The sequence below is a fragment of the Rhinolophus ferrumequinum genome, chromosome 11, assembly GCF_004115265.2.
Source record: "Rhinolophus ferrumequinum isolate MPI-CBG mRhiFer1 chromosome 11, mRhiFer1_v1.p, whole genome shotgun sequence".
NCBI classification, from domain to species: Eukaryota; Metazoa; Chordata; class Mammalia; order Chiroptera; family Rhinolophidae; genus Rhinolophus; species Rhinolophus ferrumequinum.
The window spans coordinates 80,134,479-80,157,255 of record NC_046294.1 but is presented as its reverse complement, the minus strand read 5'-3'; the positions used below and the strand labels follow the sequence as shown (position 1 = coordinate 80,157,255).

Genomic DNA, 22,777 nt, shown 5'->3' with positions numbered 1-22,777 from the left:
TCACTTCCTGGATATTGTATTCTCTTTCATTCATTTCTCTAATGGGCCCTTCAGAATGTTTCTACTAAGAAATCTTCCTTTGGCCAACGAAGCCATGTTACACTGCTCCAGAGGATTCTCATAGAATAAAATCTAAATTAAAGGTTTTCCTACTTTTTATCATGTCATTATCTCACCTGTTTGCAACTTTTTTCTTTGGTCTAAATCACAACTGTTTCTTTGTTCTTTCCACTTCCTTTTTTAAAGCTCCGTCTCAACAGTATTCAGAAGTTATCAACAATTGCTCTAGCACTTGGAGTAGAAAGGACAAGAACTGAACTGCTGCCATTCCTTACAGGTATGTGAATCTTGTTTAAAGACAGGCATGGGCATTACTGTTTTCCAGTGGTTTTTAAAACTTTGTTTTTTAGAATTTATTACCCACAGTGTTAAGCACTAAACTGAGTGTGATACTTTCTGTGCAAAAGGAACAGGATGGAGCATATTGTAATGTGGTCAGACGTATTCAAATATGAACTATTTAGCTAATAGGAAAGTAATTGATAATGGGATTATGAATTTCTAATTCATTGTGTAAAACAGATCCAGGAAGACTCTTGATTGAGAAGGAAGAAAATGCTGTTAGGATAGTGACCGGACCATCTGGTTACATATTGAATCTATTCCTAGTTTTGTGTGAGTGTCCAGCTCTGGGCCAGCTATCCTTGTTGATGAGTACTGGGTTGTTGTCATTTCCAGATACAATTTATGATGAAGATGAAGTACTGTTAGCCCTTGCTGAGCAGCTGGGAAATTTCACTGGCCTGGTGGGAGGTCCTGACTTTGCCCACTGTTTGCTGGTGAGTACATTCTGCCTACCTTCCTTCTAGAATTTTTGCAGTATAAATGATACATTGTTTTGTGATAGGCACACTGCAGTATTTTTTAATGCAGATCTTTTTATGGATAGTCCTAGTGCTAGCTGTGGAGAGAATAACTTTGGACTCAATTAACCCTTATTTTTTCTGACTACAAATATGAGATCTTCCTCTTTTCTTGTCTGCCTCTGTAGACTTGTTAGTTTAGAGATTGGGAGAAAAAAGATTTGATTGTTTTTGTTTATGGTATTTTCCCCCCTGAAATTGGAAATATTAATTCTTATCTAGTAATGTCATGACTTTGAAAATGTTTATTAGTTTTTTGTCTTTGATTGTAAGCATAATTTTTATTTCTGACTTACTTTGTGAATTTGATGAGTTCAGTTCAATTTAGTTGACAATTATCGAGAGCCTGTTGTATCAGACCCTGAAGTTATAATGTTGATACTAAAGCAGACCATTGTGAATGGAATGAGGTCTCTGTTCTTATGTGTCAACAAATAATTACTATAAAGTATTAGGTGGAAAAATAGAAGTCCGTACAAGGTACCCAAGTAATAGAGAGGAGAAAGGGATTAACCTGGGGTGATCAGGGAAAACCTCTTGGGCGATGACGTCTGAACTAGGTTTTGAAGGGCGACTAGGAATTCCACAGTTGGACAGATAAGGATGTATGCTTAAAGGCTTAAATACTGTCTGTATGATGCTGACTCTCATGATTTCTGTTTCTATTCAAACCTTTCCATGGAACTCCACATATAGATATAGAAAGATGATACAAATATCTGTTTGTCTCTTTCTATATCTGCCTTTGATTTTTCTACATAGATGTCAAACAGGCATTTCAAATTTAACATGCATAAAATAGAACTCAGTTTTCTCCCCAAAAATATGCCTCTCATGTAGTTGTCCCGTCTTGGTAAATAGTATCACCATCTACCCAGTTACACAAGCCAAAACCTAGAAGACATTCTTGAATCTTCTTTCCCTCATTTTCCGCATCTAGTCCATTAGTAACTTATATAGCTTCTCTCTATATTTTAAATCAGTCCACTTTCCTCCATCCCGCCTATCACTTAGCTCGTTGTTCCTCTAGATTACTGCGGTAACTTCCTAACTAGTTGCCTGCCACTCTTGTCTCCTACCCCCCTCCCCCCCACCCCAGTTCACTCTTCACTTCGCAGGGATCACTCCCTGCCATGGCTCATAGAAAATCCAAATTCCTACCTTAGCTTGTCCCTTTGCTTACAAACCTGCCTCTGTGAGCTTATCTCATACCATATTCCCTTTTGATCACCTCATTCCATTCACAATGGTCTTCTTTCTGTTTTTTGAATCAACCAAGCTTATTATTGCCTTAAGACTGTTGACCTAGGTATTCCCTCTAATAAAATGTTCTTTTGAGCTTCCTGGATTGGCTCCCTGTCATTCAGATATCAACCTCAATATGTCTTCTCAGAGAAGAGCACCCCTTATCATATCCTATTTCTATTTCTTTGCAGAGTTCTCATCACCATCTAATTGTTTTCTTGATTAGTTGTCTTCCTCCATTAGATAGAAACTCCACTAGAACACCTGTCTTCCACTAGGAACCTGTCTTCCTGTTTTTTCTCTATCGTCAGTGCTAGAATATAACAGTAATCCTTCATGAAAGACTTGGTGTTTCAGAACTTGGAGACAGGTTGTGTTGCTGGAGTATAGAGTATTGGGCTGGCGTAGGTAGAGTGGTGGTCGGGGGGCAGTAGGAAGAGAGCATGGAGAAATAGGCAGAGTTCAAATCAAGGACAACTCGTATGTAATGTTCAGGAGTTTGGTCTTATCCTGTAGTGTAGTGATGGAGATTATCCAATGATACTGCATGAGAGAAGGTCAGAAGACGGGCAGAACGTGTAAGGAAGGAGTATCTTTTCAAAGGGCTTCTGAAATACCTCTTACGAAAGCTGAGTACTTTCTACCTTTGTATAAAACAATTTTCGAAATAGATTAAGTAGACACGCTTCTTTCCTTTGATTCCTTATGTTTTATTCTCTTGGTCAGTTCTACCTGTGGGTTTTGTCTTTACCATTTGCATCTCATGGCATATGCTGAATCTACCTGACCACATACAAACCCAGGAAGGACGGGGTTGAGAGAACCAGCCCGCTTTCACTTTTCACTGGGCGGTGTCAGTCACTGATCCTAGTCCAGACCAACCCCTTTGGTCTCTTCTGTTCCTAAAGCTGCAAGCAAGGATTCCTACCATCTCTGTACTGTTTACTTAATTGTTCTGTTAGAAACTGCTGCTGTATGTCTGTCTGGTTCATGGAATGGTTCTGGAGATATGCTGAAAAAAAGTGATTTTGCACTCAGCCTTTTATAGGTTGGCTAAGTTGAGGGTGTACAGCTAGTGGACAAGGGTTGCTTGCGCCTCCAAGAGTGGTAGAATAATACTTCAAAGGCTGTGGACTGAGTGGCCTGACGAGATGTCATCATGTAATTGTAGTGCCCAGTGTTGCTCATGTTTTTTGCACTTATCCTTAAGGAAATATACATGCTCCTGTCTGGATTTGGCTACATATCTTTTAAACCTAGTGATTCAGCTCACAATAATATTAATATTATGTCAAGTCTCTTCCACTGTGTCATTTGTAGACACCATCTGGGAATTGCCATCTGGGACAAGAGATCTTGGCTGTCCTACAGAAGTCGTGTCTTCAGGTTGGACACGCCATATGTTATCACTGTGTGAACTAAAAGTAACCATTTGGTGTGATGTAGCTAACATTCTGGTTACATGTACCTCCTCCCTTCAGTCACTTTAAAAGGTGAGAATCTGTATCTAACCTGATTCAGTAAGTTTTCTTCTCTGGTTTTCCTTTTTGGCCTATTCAGCCTCCTTTGGAAAGTCTGGCGACCGTGGAAGAGACTGTGGTTCGAGACAAGGCTGTGGAATCCCTAAGGCAGATCTCTCAGGAGCATACTCCTGTTGCCCTGGAAGCTCATTTTGTACCTCTGGTGAAACGCCTTGCAAGTGGGGATTGGTTCACTTCTCGCACATCTGCGTGTGGTTTATTCAGCGTTTGCTATCCCAGGGCTTCGAATGCTGTCAAAGCAGAAATTAGACAGTAAGATATGGTATTTTTTTGTTGTTATTTGGGGTTATGGGAACTCATAGCTGACAATTGACACAGTATCCTGTTAGCAGTGAGTGGTTGATATCAGGGTAGTAGGATTAATGACGTCACTTTTTATTGTCCAGTTGAATATACCAGTGGTTTTATTTTTGTTACTTCTATGAATTGAAGCCTAATCACTGATGTATGTGAGAAAAAACCTCTAAAATGTCTGCGTGCGTGTGTGTGTATGTGTATTGGAGGTATTTAATCATTGTATTTGACAGAAAGTACCTTCATTATTTTATTTGTTCCAGGCACTTCCGTTCCTTGTGCTCAGATGACACACCAATGGTACGCCGTGCTGCTGCTTCCAAATTGGGTGAATTTGCAAAGGTGTTAGAATTAGATAGTGTGAAAAGTGAAATTGTTCCATTGTTCACTAACCTAGCTTCAGATGAACAGGTAAGTTAACTCTTAGTATTTAAGGTACACAGATATGCTCCTCTCCTCTAATATTTTAAAAATTTCTTTGGGGAGTTTGGTTCTTATGTTAGGATTCTTTTTACAAAATTAGTACCTAATTCTGGCCTGGATAAAGTTTAATATGACCCACCTCAGTGTCTTTATATTTTCTTTTGTAATCAGACCATGATTTTCTCTTACATTAGCAGCTGTTAAAAGAAGGGGAAGTCAGGAAACGGGAGCCATGCTTAGAAAGGAAGATCAGAACTGCATTAAGGGGAAACATACCTTTGCGCATAGTAGGCTGGATTGTCAGAAGGGAGAGTAATGGTTCCTGGAATCTTTGACTTTCAGATAACAAGCATAGCATGTGTTAGGAAAGCCATTCGACCCTTTGAATCCTCTCTATGAATGTATAGGGTGACTACATATAATAGCAATTTTAAATCCAAGGATCTAGATCTCTTTGGTGTAGACATAACAATAATAATAATAATAGCAGGCACCTAAATAAAGTACATAACCTTCCTCAGCTCGTTTTAAGTGGTTTACATATATGAAGTAATTCATTTCTCACAACAGCTCCTTGAGGTAGGTACCGCATTTTACATATTAGGAAACAGAGGCACAAAAAATTGAAGTAACTTGCTCAAAGTTGCATAGTTTACGGTGGAGTTGGGATTGGAATCGAGGCAGTTTGGCTCCAGAGTTCACAGCCTTCACGGCTATGTTATACTGCCTCTGTATAGTCTTTCGGAGGGTCAGCCCCCAGCATTTCTGGATTCTAGAAAGTCCTTTTGGGTTTCTAATTTGCCTAGTGTCTGCCCTAGAATCACCTGTGTCCGGGACCAAGAGCACCAGGCACATACCGATAGTCTCATTTTTCACTAAGAATCTAAAGATCTTAAATCTTCGTTTCAAAATAAATTTTTAAATGTCATAAAATAGCATATAGAAAATAGCACAAAATAGACAACTTAATGAATTATTATAAGGTAATGTCATCTTGTAACTGTCGTCATGGAAGGAGACAGAACTTTGATAGCTGCTACCACAGAAGCCCTCCCCGGGCTCCCTCCCAAACACAGGGTCCCCTCCATTCACCACTCCTCACTCCCCACCCACTTAAGATTAACACTGTATCTTGACTTTTATGGTTACCATCTCCTTACTTCTCTTCGCACTTTTATTACTCAAATGTTATAGTTTAAAACAGCACTTGTCCAACAGAACTGTAGTGTAAGCTACCTATTAATTTTGTTTTTTAGTAGCCACATTTTAAAAAATGAAGAACGGGGTGGCCAGTTAGCTCAGTTGGTTGGAGCGTGGTGCTGATAACACCAAGATTGCCAGTTTGATCCCCACATGGGCCACTGTGAGCTGTGCCTTTAAAAAAAAAAAAGTAAAAAGGTGAAAATAATTGTAATAATATATTTTGTTTAACCCAGTATACCCCAGATAATTACCATTTGAACATGTGGCACGACCACTTTTTCAGTACTCAGAAGCCACATGTGGTTATCACATTGGACAGACAGCATAGGTTTAGAATCTTTGTTTGCAATTTTGTTGATTACATTTCCTAGAGTACAATTCAACATTTTCTTTTGTCCTCTCTATTTCTTGCAAAATGATGGTTGAATCTAGAGCGGGGCTTTCGCAAACTTTTTTTGTAAAGGACCAAATAGTAAATATTTTCAGCTTTGTGGGCCAGTCTCTGTTGTAACAACTCAGCTCTGCTGTTGTAGCACAAAAGCACCATAATATATAAACTAATGGGCGTGGCAGTATTCCAGTAAAACTTTATTTACAAAAACTAGCTGTGTCCTGGATTTGGCCAGTGTTTCGCCCACTCCTGATCTAGAGGCTCAGTGAGATTTAGTTTGATATTTTGGGGGTGATATGATCACCTCATAGTGGGGTGTGCTTTTCAAGAGGCATTTAATGTCTAGTTGTGGTATTAGCAATTGATGCTCAAAAAAATATGAAGTGCTTAGTTGTAAAAGATGTGTATGTATATGTCTTTCGATCACTGATAGAATTGCTGTTCCTGGCTTATTCACTGAAAAAAATATTTATAGAGTACCTACTACCGTGTTTCCCCAAAAATAAGACCTAGCCGGACAATCAGCTCTAATGCGTCTTTTGGAGCAAAAATTAATATAAGACCCGGTTTTATTTTGCTATAATAGACCGGGTCTTATATAGTATAGTATACTATACTATAATATAATACCGGGTCTTATGTTAATTTTTGCTCCAAAAAACTCATTAGAGCTGATTGTCCGGCTAGGTCTTATTTTGGGGGAAACGTGGTATTATACATATCAGTCACTGTTCTAGTGCTGGGATACAGTGTTAAGGCATACAAGGACCCTTCTGTAATGGAGTTTATATTTTAACAAAGGAAAACAGATAAATCAGCAGAGTATCAGGGATAAATGCTATGATGAGAATAGAGTAGGGTGGCATAATAGGGAGTGATTTATCATAGGGCATTTTCTCTAGACTGGCTAGTCAGAAGGACTATGAAAAGGTGACGTAAACTGAGACAAGAAAGAAAAATGCCAGCCATACCCTTTCTTAGAGTGTCAGAGCTCCAGGAAAAGAGAATTCCAGGAAGAGAGGACTCTGGTGTAAAGACCCTACGGTTAGAACATAGTGAAAGGGACTCTGGTAAGAGATGAAGTTGAAGAAGAAAAATGGGCCCTATCATGGAGGGCCTTTAAGCCAGGGTACAGAGTTTAGATTTTCTTTTTTAGGTGCAATGAGGATACACCTAGAATTTTAAGCAGGGATGTGACTTGATGTAGTTTCCGTTTTTTAAAGATGGTTCTCGCTTCCGGGTGGAAACTAAATTGTAAGGTGAGGGGCGAGAGTAGAAACAGGAAGACCAGTTAGGAGCTTGTGAATAACCCAGCTAAGACACAGTGGTAAACTAGGGACGTATAGTGAAGATGAAGAGAATCAGGAGATAGGTTTGGAGGTAGAGTTAGTCGAACTGTGATTGGATTGGATGAGGGGAAGAGGCATTAAGAAGGTCTTGATTTTTGGCTTGAGCAACTGGGTGGATGGTAGTGTCATTGCTGAGACAGAAGATTCTGGGAGGAAGAGCAGGTATAGAGGGTACTGGAAGAGAAATAATTGATTAACAAATATTTATTGGTATATATTTCCATAGGTGATAGTAGTCCCTTGTTTTTTTATTGTTTTTGGAATCTAAAAATATCTATAGCTACTACCAAGAACCTCGTTCTGCCTTTTTTAGACTGTTCATTTGGATAAAGGAGTCTTGGGCATACAGTAGTAAGTTATTGTTGATCTACAATTTTGGAAAGTTGGAGTCACTGTTATCTCTTGCGTATATATATGTACATATATACATACACATACACGTATGTTTTATATATATAAAATATCTATGTTTCTATATATATATATATATACACACACATACATATACTATTAAAACTTGATCCTGTTCCCTCTTGGTGCTCATATGTTTACATATTTTTAGTTTCTGTTTACATATTTATGATTCTCAAATCTGTAGTCTCAATTCCTAATTTCTCATTGATTTGTCTAGTTGTATATTTCTACTCGCTCAAAGGACATAGGTATCACATTGACACTTTGCAGTTTACATTTCGAAAGTTGAGTCCATTAATCCCATCTTTCTAATTTCTTTGCTGTGTTTTTCTAGGCTTTGCTACATCAAAATTATTCTGTTCTTGATCCTCAACATCTAAATCCAACATTTCTTTTATTACTATTTTAATTTGCTTTTCTTTCCAAGTCATCATCTCATTCCTAAACTTCTATTTCTGCCCTTTGAAACTGAGTACAGGTTTCCCCTGCTGTCTGAAAGTAGAGCGTTCCTATGAAACCTTCAGAAGTTGAAATGGTGTAAAGTGCAGAAGCAATTACCTTAGGACACGTCTTGCTAACAGATGCACGAAATAAACCAAGATAAAGCTCGGATGCTCACAGACAGTTCAAAGCTATGGCAGCTTATTGTTGAGATGCTGAGTGTGATTCCTGGAAAGGAGCTTGGCAGAGCCACTCTTGCTGCTTGGGGTGTGCCCTGCCTTTATAACGGCTCAAACAACTGCTGAACGCTATTTTTGCTTTTCACCTTTTTTTGTAAAAGTGAAAATCCTTTTCAGATTTCTTTTCGGTAGTGAAAACGGGTACTAATAGTGTAGGTCTTTTATAAAAGCAAAGTGGCATAAAGTGAACTGTCGAAAAACGGTGAGGGCGGGGTACCTTTATTTTAAAAACTAAGTGATTCCCTTACCCTTAGTCTCCTTCTCTGTTCTGATCTGTTAATAAACTTGTACAAGCATAGTTTTCATTTTTATCCCTTAATTTCGTATAATGAGGCTTTGAAGACATCATTAAAATGTTCTCGCTTTTTCATTTTACATTTTCCCTTCATTTTCCTTAATAAAAAGTCTGTACTCCAGCCAATGTAATTATTTTGCTGCTCACTCCTAGAATACGTGGTCTCTATCTTTACGGCTTTGATGTGCCATTTCAGGCCAAGGGAGCAGCTATTTCAAGACATAAAGACTTGACGCTGCATTTAGTGTGTGTGTGTGTGTGTGTGTGTGTGTGTGTGTGTGTGTGTGTGTATGTGTGTGTGTTTTAATTGATACCCACAGCACTGCCCCACACCATGCAATCTGGCCGTCAGTAAATATAGTCTAACAGAAAGAATGTTGTACCTTTAGGATTCAGTGCGCCTCCTAGCTGTGGAAGCTTGTGTCAGTATTGCCCAGTTACTGTCTCAGGATGACCTTGAGGTTTTGGTGATGCCTACACTTCGACAAGCAGCGGAAGATAAATCTTGGAGAGTTCGCTATATGGTAGCTGACAAATTTTCAGAGGTAAAGTGATTGCACTGACATTTTTTAAGTACTAAAGAAAAAAAAATCCAAACCCACAGATTTGCTGCTGTATCAAAAGTTTCTGAATTAATTCTTCTGAATTGGAAGTGTTTGTGAATAAAATATGTACCTAAGGATTATAGTAGTTTGTTTTGTTCATATTAATTATTTTGTTAGTACACATTAAAAGCTGTGCAAATTCTTTTATAGCTCCAGAAAGCTGTGGGTCCTAAGATCACCCAAAATGACCTCATCCCCGCCTTTCAGAACCTGCTTAAAGACTGTGAAGCTGAAGTCCGAGCAGCTGCTGCCCACAAAGTAAAAGGTTGAGTTCAATTTATGTGTCATTTAATGTCAGCATGTGTCATTTATTTTGGTGCATTGTCTTATGTTAGTGAATTTTGTATGTTTTTTGTTCTAGAACATGTTTTCAAGTTAATAGAAATGATTTCAATGTGTGGAAATGTTACAATATTATGTAAATCTACTTCCATTATGTTTAAAACCAAACAGCCATTTTATCTTGTTTCTATAAAACAGGTTGGATTAGTGTAATACATGATGGCCTATAGATTTACAAAAAAGTGCAGTTAGCATAAGAGCCATTTTTCTTCCTTGTAGCTTATTTGCTTAAACATATGATCTGATTGAACTTGAAACTGTTGATAAACCTTGTTAAATTTCTTCATTTGGCTCCTTGTAAATGGCTCTATGTAAGCATTATTTTTTTCTATTTATTTTTTCCATCTCTTTTAGAACTTTGTGAGAACCTGCCTATTGAAGGTAGAGAGACCATTATTATGAATCAAATTCTACCCTACATAAAGGTAAACCTAACTTTATTTTTTGTTTTACTTTGCCCTTTATGGAGGCAAACCTTAGCTCAGTTAATTTTTATTTGTTTGTTTTACTTTAAAGCTCTTTGAATTTACAGGTGGACAAGGGATGAATGGGACAGATATGTTAATGTGTGACATTGTCATTTATCACTTACTAGTGCGTTGTAATTTTAAAATGCTCTTTGGTACATAAGTTTATGTTATCTGACAAATGGTCTATGGAAACATGACCATCTAAATCAGTATCGAAATAGTGCTGTCTTTTTAAATTCCTTGGGAAATTTTATTGAAGTTTCTGTTATCTTGCAAAAAAGAAAGGCTTTTAATTTTGATTTTATATTTTAGGAATTAGTATCTGATACAAATCAGCATGTCAAATCGGCTCTAGCTTCTGTAATTATGGGATTGTCTACCATTTTGGGCAAAGAGAATACCATTGAACATCTTCTGCCCCTTTTTTTAGCTCAGTTAAAGGATGAGGTGAGTCTGGCTATAAATTCTGTTGCTTAATAGTTGGTGACTTGCTTTGGTTTTGGTTTGGGGTTTCACTAAAATAGAATCCAAAACAGGGATGAAGGGATTTAAAAAAGTAACTTATTTTAAACCAGTGACAATCCCTGTGTTTGACTATGAGGTTGCAAATTCCCCAGGAAATGGGCATAAGGAGCCATTGATACAGACTTTAAAGTGTCTGTCCATTCTCTGCCTGATTCCTGCTGATATGCACTGATTTCTTCTCTTTAAACTTAATATGCAGTTATACTTTCACAGATGAGGAAGCCGAGGCACAAAGAGATAAAATAACTCACCCAAATTCTCGGCAGTGGCAGATCTGGGATTTGAATGCACATAATTTGAATCCAGAGCCTATGTATGCTCTTTATTATCCTCTAGACTTTTCATTGAAACTTCTGCTTAAGATCCGTTACATTTATGTGCTTTGAATTGTGTACTCATTCATTATTCAGTATTTCTTCTAAGACTATACTTTTTTTCACCTGAGTCAATACTTTCGTAAACTTTATTTAGCAGTTTTTACCTTATAACCGCAGGAAAATACTGAGCAGAGAACTTGATTGTTGTATGTGTTCTTCTGGTGCTTGTATACTTGCAGTGTCCTGAAGTTCGCTTGAATATCATCTCTAATTTGGATTGTGTAAATGAAGTGATTGGAATCCGTCAGCTCTCTCAGTCTCTCCTTCCTGCCATAGTGGAGCTGGCTGAAGATGCCAAGTGGAGGGTCCGGCTGGCCATCATTGAATATATGCCACTGCTGGCGGGCCAGCTGGTGAGTATGTGTGCTCTGTGAAGTGAAGGGTAACACAGGTAGTGGAGCACATTTACCAGGCAAGCAAGTAAGAGGCCCCAGCAACTTGTATGATTATGTTCATTTAGACACATCTAAGTGTGGCCTGTCCTAGTTGCCTGTAGGGTGGCTTTCATTTTCATTAGTGCAGTAACTTCGAACAAAAAGGAATTACAGAAACACAGTACTGTAACTGTCTCTTACAAATCTGGTTGGGGAGATGGACAATGTCTCTTTTAGGGTAGGGACTGTGTTCAATGTTTTATTTCATGTGCCTGGCGTTCATCAGGCACTTAACATTTGTGGAGTGTTGAATAAATGAATACCTGAATATTTTTTGAGAAAGCTCATAAAATCATTTCAGTTTACAGCTAACATTACTGTACTCCAGTTTGTTTCCCTTCTCTCACCCCCACTTCCATTCCTTTCAGATCATAGCATATGGGATTTATTTTTTTCCTTTCTTGGACCACTGAATTTGTATTGCTAATTTTGATATATTTAGTTTATGAAATGCATCTTTTGCATGTCTGTGGCATCGTATGTTTTATAAAATTTGAAGTGTCCGACTCTTCAAAATGAATGCCAAAGATCAATATATAGCTAAAACGGTCAGACGAAGTCCTCTTGTTATCTCCTTTCCCTCTGTCACTTCCAAGTGCTGAGGTTCACCTTCTGTTCTTTACTGGTTACTCTCATGGTTCACCTCTCCAGAGTGGAAAGCAGCAGTGGCTAACTGGTTTGCTAAAGACTGAAAAAACTGTCCAGAAGGAGGGTGAATTTAAGGACTAATTTTTTTTAACCTCTGCTGCTTGTAGACGTGGGAGGTCAGTAAAAGTTGGTAGCTCTATGGAGGAAGCAAGGCAGATGGTGACTTTGCTGTGGTCATGAACATTTTGTTATACAACTTCAACTTCTTGTTAGTATTATATATATTATTTTTATTTTATTATCTGTAAAGGTTTTTTTTTTTTAAGGAGGGCGCAGCTCACAGTGGCCAGTGCGGGGATTGAACTGGCAACCTTGGTGCTACCAGCACTATGCTCTAAACAACTGGGCTAACCGGCCGCCCCTATCTGTAAAGGTTTTTATATCAGGTAGCCAATTTATAAAAGTCTTTTATGACTTTTTGTATGGCCTGGCTTGTGGGCCATCATGAGTAAATGTAAAGTTGAATCACAAAAATCAGGAAATTAAAGTTAATTAGGACTCAAGAAAAATCCATAACTTAAAATGAAAATGAAATCTTTGAGAGCTGACATGGTAATCTAAGTGTATACTAAAATTTGTTTATAATCTATTATACAACCATTTTATGCTGTTAAATCACTATTTTCAAAATGCTGAAACTTATACCATATCTTTTAATTTAAAATATGTAATCCCTGGACTTCTTAGGATCCAAAGAAACATGCAGATCCCAAAAGGGAGGTGTTAGGAGACCATATATCACACGTTCTCACACAAGATGCAGAAGACCCACAGTGACAGATCTGTGTAAATCAGCTCCAGGAGCTTGTCCCCAGCCTGTGCCGGAGTGGCCACGCATTGACAGGAAGAGCAAAACTGGGAGAGCCGCGATGCCTTTAGCTGTGCCCTTGTACTGGGGCCTTGTCACCTGTAGTCTTGTGCCTGCTTTATTCTCCTTCCTCTGGTTTCGCCCATCATCTCAGAAATACTCTGCAATTGGGAATATCTCTACTTCTTGATGTCATTTTCTTCATCCTTAATAATTTATTAAGGATGATACTAACCTAAAAGGGAAAATTTTGAGAATTATCAATACTATTGACAGGTGTTTTCCTGGGCAATTCAGTCTTAGAAATACTATACAGATTGCTTGGTAGACCATCCACACTGCATTCTTTCTGCTCAATTTGCAGTATTGTATCTGGCTCCTGGCCACCCCATTCTCTCCCACTTAGCAGGGTGTGGGCCATCTCACTCACTTTGCTTTGCTTTGTTTGTGATTTCTATCCAATAAAATAGATTTATAATTTGTAAATCAAATGCCACGGTATTCCTTTGCTGACTGGTTCATGAATTCAGCTTATTTGGAAACAAGTGTTTGTTTTTTTGTGTGTGTTTTTTTAGCTCAGATCACTTTGGTATAATACAAATAGATTGTCCTGATTTCTAAATTTTGGAGGTATTAATGGACTCTTCTGTATCCATAGGGTGTGGAATTCTTTGATGAAAAGCTGAATTCTTTATGTATGGCCTGGCTTGTGGACCATGGTAAGTAAATAAGTTAAAAACAGGTTATAATGGAAGGCTCATGTTTTTGCATATATTGCATTTTGTTTATATATTTCTTTTTTGGAAAGGAATCCTAATCTGAGCAGATATTTTGCCTTACCAATGTAGGGATGAAGAAAGACTGATTAAAGTCCAGGTAGCTTCCTCTGAACACAAGTTTGACATTTGTATTTTCTACCAGTTTACTTCGATCTTAAACTTTATTTTCTCCATTAAATAATCTCTTTGCCCTGTTTCTTACTCTGTTACATTATTTTCAGACTATCTCTTTTATACATGTACTCACTCCTTTCTTATCCCAAGGTCTTCTGCTTGACTGGTGCCCTCTTTGTGTTTTCAGCCACTCTAGACTGGGTTGGACTCAGATGAAAGGTCTACGGGGAAGAAATGGCTACTTGGCTTCTTTGAGGTGACATAGAGAAGGAGGTATACAGTGTCACAGTGAAGGAGTCTAGGAGTGGGAGATGTCAGCTGTGACCTATGATGGAGAGGGCCCAGATTTCTGTTTTCATGAAAGGCAAGCTCACTGCCTGCACTCTTGGCTACTGCTGCTGTAATGCTAAGAGATGGCACACTGTGAGCTCAGGGCAGGTCAGATGGGACAACATTTAGAAAACAAGTTTTTAATACTTTATCTTCTCTTTGTATTTATAACATAATTCGCTTCAGCAATCACAGCATCCTTTTCTTCGAATGCCACAAACTGTGTTACAAATGAAAACTGGTACTGCTGTTTATCATAATATACAAGACTATTGATGTTTATATAAAATAATTTTATATGTTAATTTGTTAGCAGTTGGCTTTTTGACAAGGTCTCAGGTCTATGTGTCTCTTCTTGTCTGCGGTGGGTGGGAAGGGTGCCCTCTGTACCAGTGAGGTCCAGTGCCAGGCCCCAGGTCCAGACTTGGCAGCTTCAGTGTGGTCTGAGACCTGTCAGATGAGGGCTCTGGGGGCTCAGAACATAATGTGCTGTGACCTTCAGTTTTAGATTTTGATGGATGTGGTAGTTCCACAGCATCTTACGTATGTATTGAGTGTATCTCTGTTCTTCTGGGTGCTTATGCCTGGGTATTTGGGAGGAGTGGTGATATCTGCTTGGTCATGTTGGTGGTTTTGTTAAGGGCATATTTGGATCATATGGGAGGTCATATGGTTAAGAGTGCAGAGGAGGGGTATGAGAAAAACATGCAAATACTGTAAAGGCATCTATATGTAGATAATTTCAATGTTTTCAAACTAGACTGTGAATACTATTTCTTTTTGCTTTTCTAAATTTACCATTTTATGGCCAATTTTTTTTCTTTTTAAATGAAACTTAAGTTTGACAAATCATAGGAAAGAAATTCCTTTTCTTTTTAGGAAAAAAGTGCTTATTTTATTTTTGATCCATATTTAACGTTAGTGGGAATGACATATCCCAGAATGTCATTCGATACTTTCTTGGAAAGCTGTCATTCTAAATTTATTTTGAGGAACTTCTAAAGTCCTAGTCTTCCACAAAGAATTTAATTCCTGACACTTTTTCTATGTAGAATTGCTCTGTGTAACTTAATTACTCCTTCCTCTTTCTCTTATATTTTCTTCCAATTTGGGAGCAGGAGAGACCCTGGTCTTTGTATGCTTGTTTGTTTTAGTAGCAGTGTGCTAAAGTGGGCATTACAGGCATTCTTTGAACCAATGAAATGTCATCTCTGAAATTGTCCTATACTTAATCACATAGATTTTTTTTGTTTGTTTATTTTTTACATTTTGGATAACTGTTATGTATTAATTGATCACTGATCAATGAATTTTTTTTTGAACTTTTGGAATTTTTTTTGAAACTGATTATTAAACTACTAAAAGAATATTGTGAAAAATCCAGAGAAGTATAAGGAAGAAACCTGTTCTCATGGTTGAGTGGACAGTATTGACCACGGGGAGGAATTTAAAAGGGGAATTAATTTTTTTATAGGAGAAAGGAGGAACTATCGAAGTTAAAGAGCAGATGGAATGTGTTAGACATTCAGAAGAACCTTGCAAGTCAGGCAGACCTTGAGTGGAGAGGGAAAGAAGGAGAGAGACAAAACAAGGAGAGAAAACAGGCAGAACTGGGGAATGGTTTGCGTTCTTTTGGCAACAAAATTGAGAGGAGCCAAGAACATAGTAGGCATCTGGCCAAGTAGAGATGAGTGCGTTTCAGGTAATGGGTCAAGGCCAAGTGTGTGTGCACTGCCTCTGGTTTCTCTGTAGTGACATGTCTTCTTATGGTAATGGCATTAGGATGAAAAAAATCTCAAGCAAATTAAAAAACAATTAGAGAACACATATGCTGTAGTTACTCCCTCCTTAGGGGAGGCACTGTGGACGGGTTGTGCCAGTGACGAAGACTATGAATTGCAAGGGAGAGAATCTGTACTGTGGATGAAACAGTTGACGTGAGCTTACTCCTTAGAGAGTGCTTCTAGATAAAACTGACAGGCTGATTCTCCCGCAGACTTGGGTCAGGTTGCATGTTGCTAATATATAATTCCTTGGCTATGTTCACTTGCCTGATCTCATCAATGGAATTGCCTGAAAGCCTCTATGTACTGGGAAGAGTTGGATATTTCTTGTCTGGAAGCTTTGTATAAATTGTCCAGGATTGGGGCTGTGGCTTAGATAGCTATTCTTGTCCATCCTGTCACCGAGCAGGGTTGGGCCTACCTGGAGAGAGAAGAAGAAGAAGGAATCAGTACCCCCTCACCCTAGATTTGTTATCTATGCCCCAATGTTGAGTTGTATTGGACCTGTGAAATGAAGTAGCGTTGTCTTTGTTCAGTGCTGTATGTAGCAAGCAGTTGTTGAGAAGATAGTATAGTACAGGCCTTTGTTATCTAGATTTATGCTATCTTTGATGAATGATCTTGTAGGGAATTATTAGATGTTAAAGCAGGTGTATGTATTCACAGAAGACATTTGACATGTCTCAACATAAACATTTTTAAGAGTCTGAAGTTTTCATTTGCTAGTGTGTAGATGACCACAGTGGCCTCCAAACCACTTCCTCACTGTAGTTCTCTCCTCAGCTGTTGTTGCCGCTGCTGGAATAATCCTGCTAAAGTACCACACCGGTCACCAGGTCACAACTTTGCTTTCAAAACCCATCATTGTGTTTTTTACAACATGTAAATTTAGCTTTCAAGAAGCTCTGTGTTCTGAGTCTACCCTGACTGTCCAACCTCACATTTTTAGATTTTAGTTCTTTTCCTTTGTGCCCTGGATACATTTTTTTGGCCCTTTCCAGGAATTCATGTCCTCTTCTCTCTATTTACATAAATCCTCTCTACTCTTCAAGGCCCAGGGCAAGGCCTCTCTTTCCAAAGCTTTCTCAGACCTCCCTGTTCTCTCTTCTCTAAACTCCTCTAGCCCTCATGGTCTTTACTACACAATTGCATACTTTATCATCATCAGTCTTATACCATGTGACTTCTCGGAGTGCCTTAGCTTTCATTTCTCTGACAGAGTGTAAAATCTTTGAGGTGAAGTATCTTATGTACTCCTTCTTTAACACATAGCACATAGTAGGCACTCATATTTGTTAATTAATTAATGATACCTCTAATGAGCTCTTTACCTCCTTTTTCCTTAGACATACTACACATTTTGAAACTATAAGACCAAACCAGTATATTACAAATTGTAGCTGAGCATGTTTGCCGTTGCAGTATGGCTAAATTTGGAGTGTGTGTGCAGAATTTGGGTTTTGGTGATGATGTAAGTAAACTAGGTTATGCTTATAATGTAAGCAGCGCGACAATATGTTTTTCACCTCTTCTGTAGTATATGCCATCCGTGAAGCTGCCACCAACAACCTCATGAAACTAGTTCAGAAGTTTGGTACCGAGTGGGCCCAAAATACCATCGTTCCCAAAGTGTTAGTAATGGCGAATGATCCTAATTATTTGCATAGAATGACCACTTTATTCTGCATTAATGTAAGTATTACACAGCTATTGTTGCTGTGCTCTGGTGTTAAAGCAATTATTCAAGACTGTGTTTCTGAATTCTGAATATATTGTCTTCTATTTGGAATTTATTTCTTATACTGATTCATTTGGACAGTTAAGAGATGAGAGAAAATGTCAGTTTTTAAAATCATATTAAAATCTACAATAGTGAAGTCAGTTGTGAATTCTGGTCTAATTCTGGGGTTTTTTGAATGCAACCTTGTATCATTCAAATGCTCAAAGTAGAAACATTTTCCTGTTGATCAGTTTACTTTCTTATTAAATATTATTTGTCTTTTTAGATTTTGAGATATTTTAAAAAATGAAAGTGCTTTAAATATGCCTTCCTTTTCTAGGCGCTGTCTGAAGCCTGTGGTCAGGAAATAACTACTAAGCAGATGCTGCCCATCGTATTGAAAATGGCAGGAGACCAAGTAGCGAATGTCCGTTTCAACGTGGCCAAATCTCTACAGAAAATTGGACCAATTCTAGATTCTGGGTAAGATTTTAATACTATTCTTATTTTTAAAATGGATTTAAATTTTTACCTTATAGTAGGGAATGATAGCTAAAATTAAATTCAGTGATTTTCACTTTACTTAAGAGGTGGGTTTGTTTAAAGCAAAGAATAAAGTAATTCAGTCATTTTTGAGGGTATCCACTCTGACTTCTGTATTTAAGCTCGTATATGTGTAGATCATTGAAACTAATTCTGCTGAGCACTTCAGAAATTATTTAGTACTTGTCAAACTTATAGGTGTTTTAAAATATTTTTTTATTTTAAACTTTAAAAATTACCATGGGGCGTATATACCATAACACATTTTTCTGGCCCAGAGACTTTCACAGATAATGCTGTTGGATTTTAGCGCTTTGCAGGAGGAAGTTAAGCCGGTACTACAGAAGTTAGGCCAAGATGAAGACATGGATGTCAAATACTTCGCACAAGAAGCTATAAGTGGTATGTCCTTCTGTGCTCTGCCTTACAGCTTCTGCTTTGGCTGACAGGCTGTGAGTGGTGTTAAGTGGGAAAGGCGATAAGCATGCGTGCGACAGGGGGGGGCGGAGCTCCCAGAATGCTTGTGCCCCTCTTCTTGGCCCACCATTGAGCAGGCCATTTTCTCAGGTCCATGTCTAGGGCTGGGTAAGAATGTGATTCTAAACTGGTGAACACAGTTTTTTTTTTGGATTTTAATCAGTTTTTAAAGTTTAACTTTTGATCAGCTGGCAGAGTAAAGAAACTGACCACAATGGGAAGTTCATAGTCTCATCCTTTTGGATCATTGTTGTCGTGCCTAATAGTCACATAGATAGTCCGTGAACTTTCTGTGCCACTAACTTGATTTTGTTTGGAATTTTCCAGTGCTGGCGTTGGCATGATGAGGAACAGGAGGGAAAAAGACTTTACCAAATTCTTATCACAGGTTTCTAGTCAATGTGTTCTTAAACTGGGTGGAGAAAAAATGGAAAACCTTCAAGACCTCATCTAAGCAAATGGAACAACTTAAAGAAATCAAATTTCTGTGACTTGATTCTTTCTGAAGATGAAATGGAATTGTTTTTATTTGTCTTCCTTGTTGGGATAATTATGTTTAAACCATTCTTATTGTTTGTGATCAATTCCTGACACTCAGTACAATCATTTCTTGATTGTCTCCTAACGAATTGTCTGGCACTATCTGGGCTCCTGCATCCTTGCTGTTTCATGAGGCCCTGGCCACTTAATGTTTCTGACCACGCCTGAATGGGTTGGGACCCAGACATGGAGTGCGGTGATTCTCTTGGTGTTTACATGTATCTGTGTGTCTCTCCATCATTCCAAAGTTAAATGTACATGGTTTAGAATAACTTGTAAGCACTCTATTTGGGAGACACATTTTCCTGGATGATCTGCATTAGTGTCTTACATAAAAGGGGAATGTGGAAGCTCAGAATTCATGTGTTGATTGTTTTGTTTTTTATTTGCTTGGTTTTGACTGTAATCATGTCATTTGGAAACCTGAAGTACAGATGTATCTTGCTACTAATGTGTGATGTTGAAATCGGACTGAATTTCCACAGCTTACCACTATGAGTGCATTCAAAAATACTGCTCTCCCCTGAGAAAACTTAAAATTCAGTGCCTCCTAATCAGTATAAAACCGCAGTTTTGTATTTCTAACCACTGGTCTAACACTGTGAGGCTTTCCTGCTCTTCAGTTGTTCTGCTTCCAGCTGTGTTAACATCTGGTCCTTGCTACATTGTATAGAAGTAGCTTTCCAACTGAAGTTTCGTTTATGGGTGATGCTGGAATCTTATCATTTGAAACCTTTGTTTTTCTGTTGTTACAGTAAAACCTCATTAATTCCTCCTGGAACTTAAGATAATGAATTAATCTGAAGGGAGGGTTTGCTGAAGCAAATTAATAGTATGTAAGGAAGCCTATTGGGTCTGAACTGAAACGATTTTAAAGCTCTCTTTAAAAATCACCCTTTACCAGTTGGATATGCCAGTTATTAGTCACTCTTTTCAATTATATTAAAATACCATTCATGAGAATTTTTATAAGGCCACACCTTTTTTCAAAAGATGCATTCAGTTTACTCTTTATCCCTGAAATATACACATTTGTATTTCATGGAGAAGTTAAATATTTTTTCATCTAAATTTATCTGCATTTTTACCTACTCAAGCTTGCCTTGTCCCTAATGAATTTTAGTTAATGAGGTTTCATTGTAGCTCATTTTTCTCTCAGTGCATCCTGCTCTGTAGTTTCCTTGTTTCTGTTTTGGTTTTGGAATTGTTTCTTCCAATCACAGCCTCTTTTAAACCCAGGGAGCCCTGGTCTGTTTTTTGAAGTCTCAAAGATGCCTGTAAAACTTCGTACCAGTACATAAAGCCAAGTTTGAGCAAATTACTTTCAAGCTTGTCCTACCTTAGAAAAACATTTTAAGTCAGAAATGACCTGCCTGTATTTAAAACGGCCGAATTACCTTATAGAAATTTTCTATTTTATTGTTTTTTGAGCAAAAGATTAAATATTTTCCTAAGCAAAAAATCTTTTCTACATTCTCATTTTATATCTTAAACTATTATGTTGTAAACATTTAATTTGTTTCATGGTTCTTTTTATTTTTTTATTACTTGTAGGTTGTGTTCCTCTTCATTGAATTTCATATTTGAGAGACTATTGTTGATTCTTGAAACAAATTTACAGAACCATTGCTTTACACTTAGGTAGAAATGCCGTTGGTTTTGGGATATGCCCTTCTGTACTCCCCTGGGAGCCCTGTGCATTGACCTTTGGCTCTAGGACTGTGGTACACGGGAGCCCCTTGCTTTCTTAGGCATGGGTCAGGGATTTCAATAGGGGCTTGTCTTCTTAAGTGACTCCTTAGGGACTTCATTGCTTCTTTCTGAATTAAACAGTAGGGAATTCCTTTAGTTACTGCTAGAGAAGTTTTTTGGCTCATAACTTGGTGATATTCTCCATGAGTTAGTTTTCTTACCTTGATTTCACTAGAATGTAAGCTCCAGGAGCTCTGTAAGGGCAGGGATTTTTGTCTGTTTTGTCTTCTGTATCACCAGCGCCTAGATCGGTGTCTGGTGTACATAATAGGTGCTCAATAAATACGTGTTCAATGAATTTCTAAAATCTGTCCTCTGATGTTTTGCATTCATGGAACAAGTGATCAAAGATACCAAACTACATTACATTCTCCCACTGACACAATGAAAGGATTTTACTGCTCTTAAGAAATGTTTTATATGACCTTTCTTTAGTCCCGCATCTTAGGCAACAGGTCCACTTAGATTTGTACAATTGCCTCAAATGTAGATTACTGTAATTTTTTTCATCCTAGGCAGTTTATATCAGTTGTTTGGTCGATTAGGATAGTGAAGCAGAGACAAACATACAAACCTATGTCAATAAAGTCTCATCAACAATGAAATTCACCTCAGTGTTTCTTTCTACAATTTGCATGGGGTTCATCATTCACAGGTTTAAGAAACCAGATCTTGTCTCTCTGTGCTGCCAAGAAGATACTAACCTGAAAATGCATCCTGTTTCATAATAATAAACAGGTTAATGTGTGGTTTCTTTTATTTTATTTTTTGGTGTGTTCTAATGCTTTTTTTTCTGTTATTGTTTTCCAATATTATTTTAATTTCAGGTGTACAGCATAGTGGTTAGACATTTATATAATTTAAGAAGTAATCTCCCTGATAAGTCTAGTACCCACCTGGCATTATACATAGTTATTACTGTATTATTGATTATATTCCCTGTGCTATACATTCCCATGACTCTTTTGAACAACCAATTTGTACTTCTTTTCCCCTTTTCAGCCACACCCCCAAATCCCCTCCCATCTGGCAACCATCAAAATGTTCTCTGTATCTATAACTTTGTTTCTGTTTTATTTGTTTATTTTGTTCTTTAGATTCCACATATAAGTGAAATCACTTTGCATCTGTCTTTGTCTGAGACTTCACTCAGCATAATACCTTCCAGGTCCATCCATACCACCGCAGATGGAAAGAACCCATTCCCTTCCATGGCTGAGAAATATTCCATTGTATACATGTACCACCTCCTCTTTATCCGTTCATCCACTGATGGACACCCAGGCTGCCTTCATATCTTGGCCATTGTAAACAATACTGCAGTGAACATACGGATGCACAATGTCCCCTTGAAGTAGCATTTTGGGTTTCTTCGAATAAATGCCTAGAAATAGGATTACTGGGTCCTTTTTTGTCTCTTGTCATAGCCTTTGTTGTAAAGTCTATTTTGTCTGGTATAAATATTGCTATCACAGCTTTTTTGTTTCTAATTTCATGAAATATTTTTTTCCATCCCTTATTGTGTGTTTCTTTCAATCTGAAATGAGTCTCTTGTAGGCAGCATATGTAAGGATTTTGTTTCCTTATCCATTCATCCCTTCTGTGTCTTTTTATTGAAGCATTTAGTCCATTTATGTTGAAAGTAATTGTTGGTAACTACATAGCGACTGCCATTTTATTATTCATAATTTTGGTCTTCCCCCCCCCATCTTAAAGAAGTTCCTATAATATTCCTTGTAATACTGGTTTGGTGGTGATGAATTCCTTTAGC

General features: G+C 37.9%; 1 protein-coding gene across 4 annotated transcripts in view; it reads left to right on the top strand.

Annotated features, from left to right (window-relative positions):
• The window catches only part of PPP2R1B (protein phosphatase 2 scaffold subunit Abeta), a 36,576-nt gene that overhangs the window by 708 nt on the left and 13,091 nt on the right, over positions 1 to 22,777 (top strand). For 2 of the 4 annotated variants that reach the window (XM_033119711.1, XM_033119712.1), the window contains exons 2-15: positions 247 to 337; positions 739 to 839; positions 3,729 to 3,961; positions 4,267 to 4,414; positions 9,148 to 9,303; positions 9,514 to 9,628; positions 10,060 to 10,130; positions 10,488 to 10,622; positions 11,257 to 11,430; positions 13,626 to 13,686; positions 17,512 to 17,666; positions 18,035 to 18,177; positions 18,548 to 18,639; positions 19,042 to 21,611. In XM_033119711.1, the coding sequence (XP_032975602.1) occupies positions 247 to 337; positions 739 to 839; positions 3,729 to 3,961; positions 4,267 to 4,414; positions 9,148 to 9,303; positions 9,514 to 9,628; positions 10,060 to 10,130; positions 10,488 to 10,622; positions 11,257 to 11,430; positions 13,626 to 13,686; positions 17,512 to 17,666; positions 18,035 to 18,177; positions 18,548 to 18,639; positions 19,042 to 19,058 (1,692 nt within the window). In that variant the 3' untranslated portion in view covers positions 19,059 to 21,611. Of the gene's footprint in view, positions 1 to 246; positions 338 to 738; positions 840 to 3,728; positions 3,962 to 4,266; positions 4,415 to 9,147; positions 9,304 to 9,513; positions 9,629 to 10,059; positions 10,131 to 10,487; positions 10,623 to 11,256; positions 11,431 to 13,625; positions 13,687 to 17,511; positions 17,667 to 18,034; positions 18,178 to 18,547; positions 18,640 to 19,041; positions 21,612 to 22,777 lie in introns of those variants that run through there. The other 2 variants (XM_033119713.1, XM_033119715.1) reach the window with 2 other exon arrangements.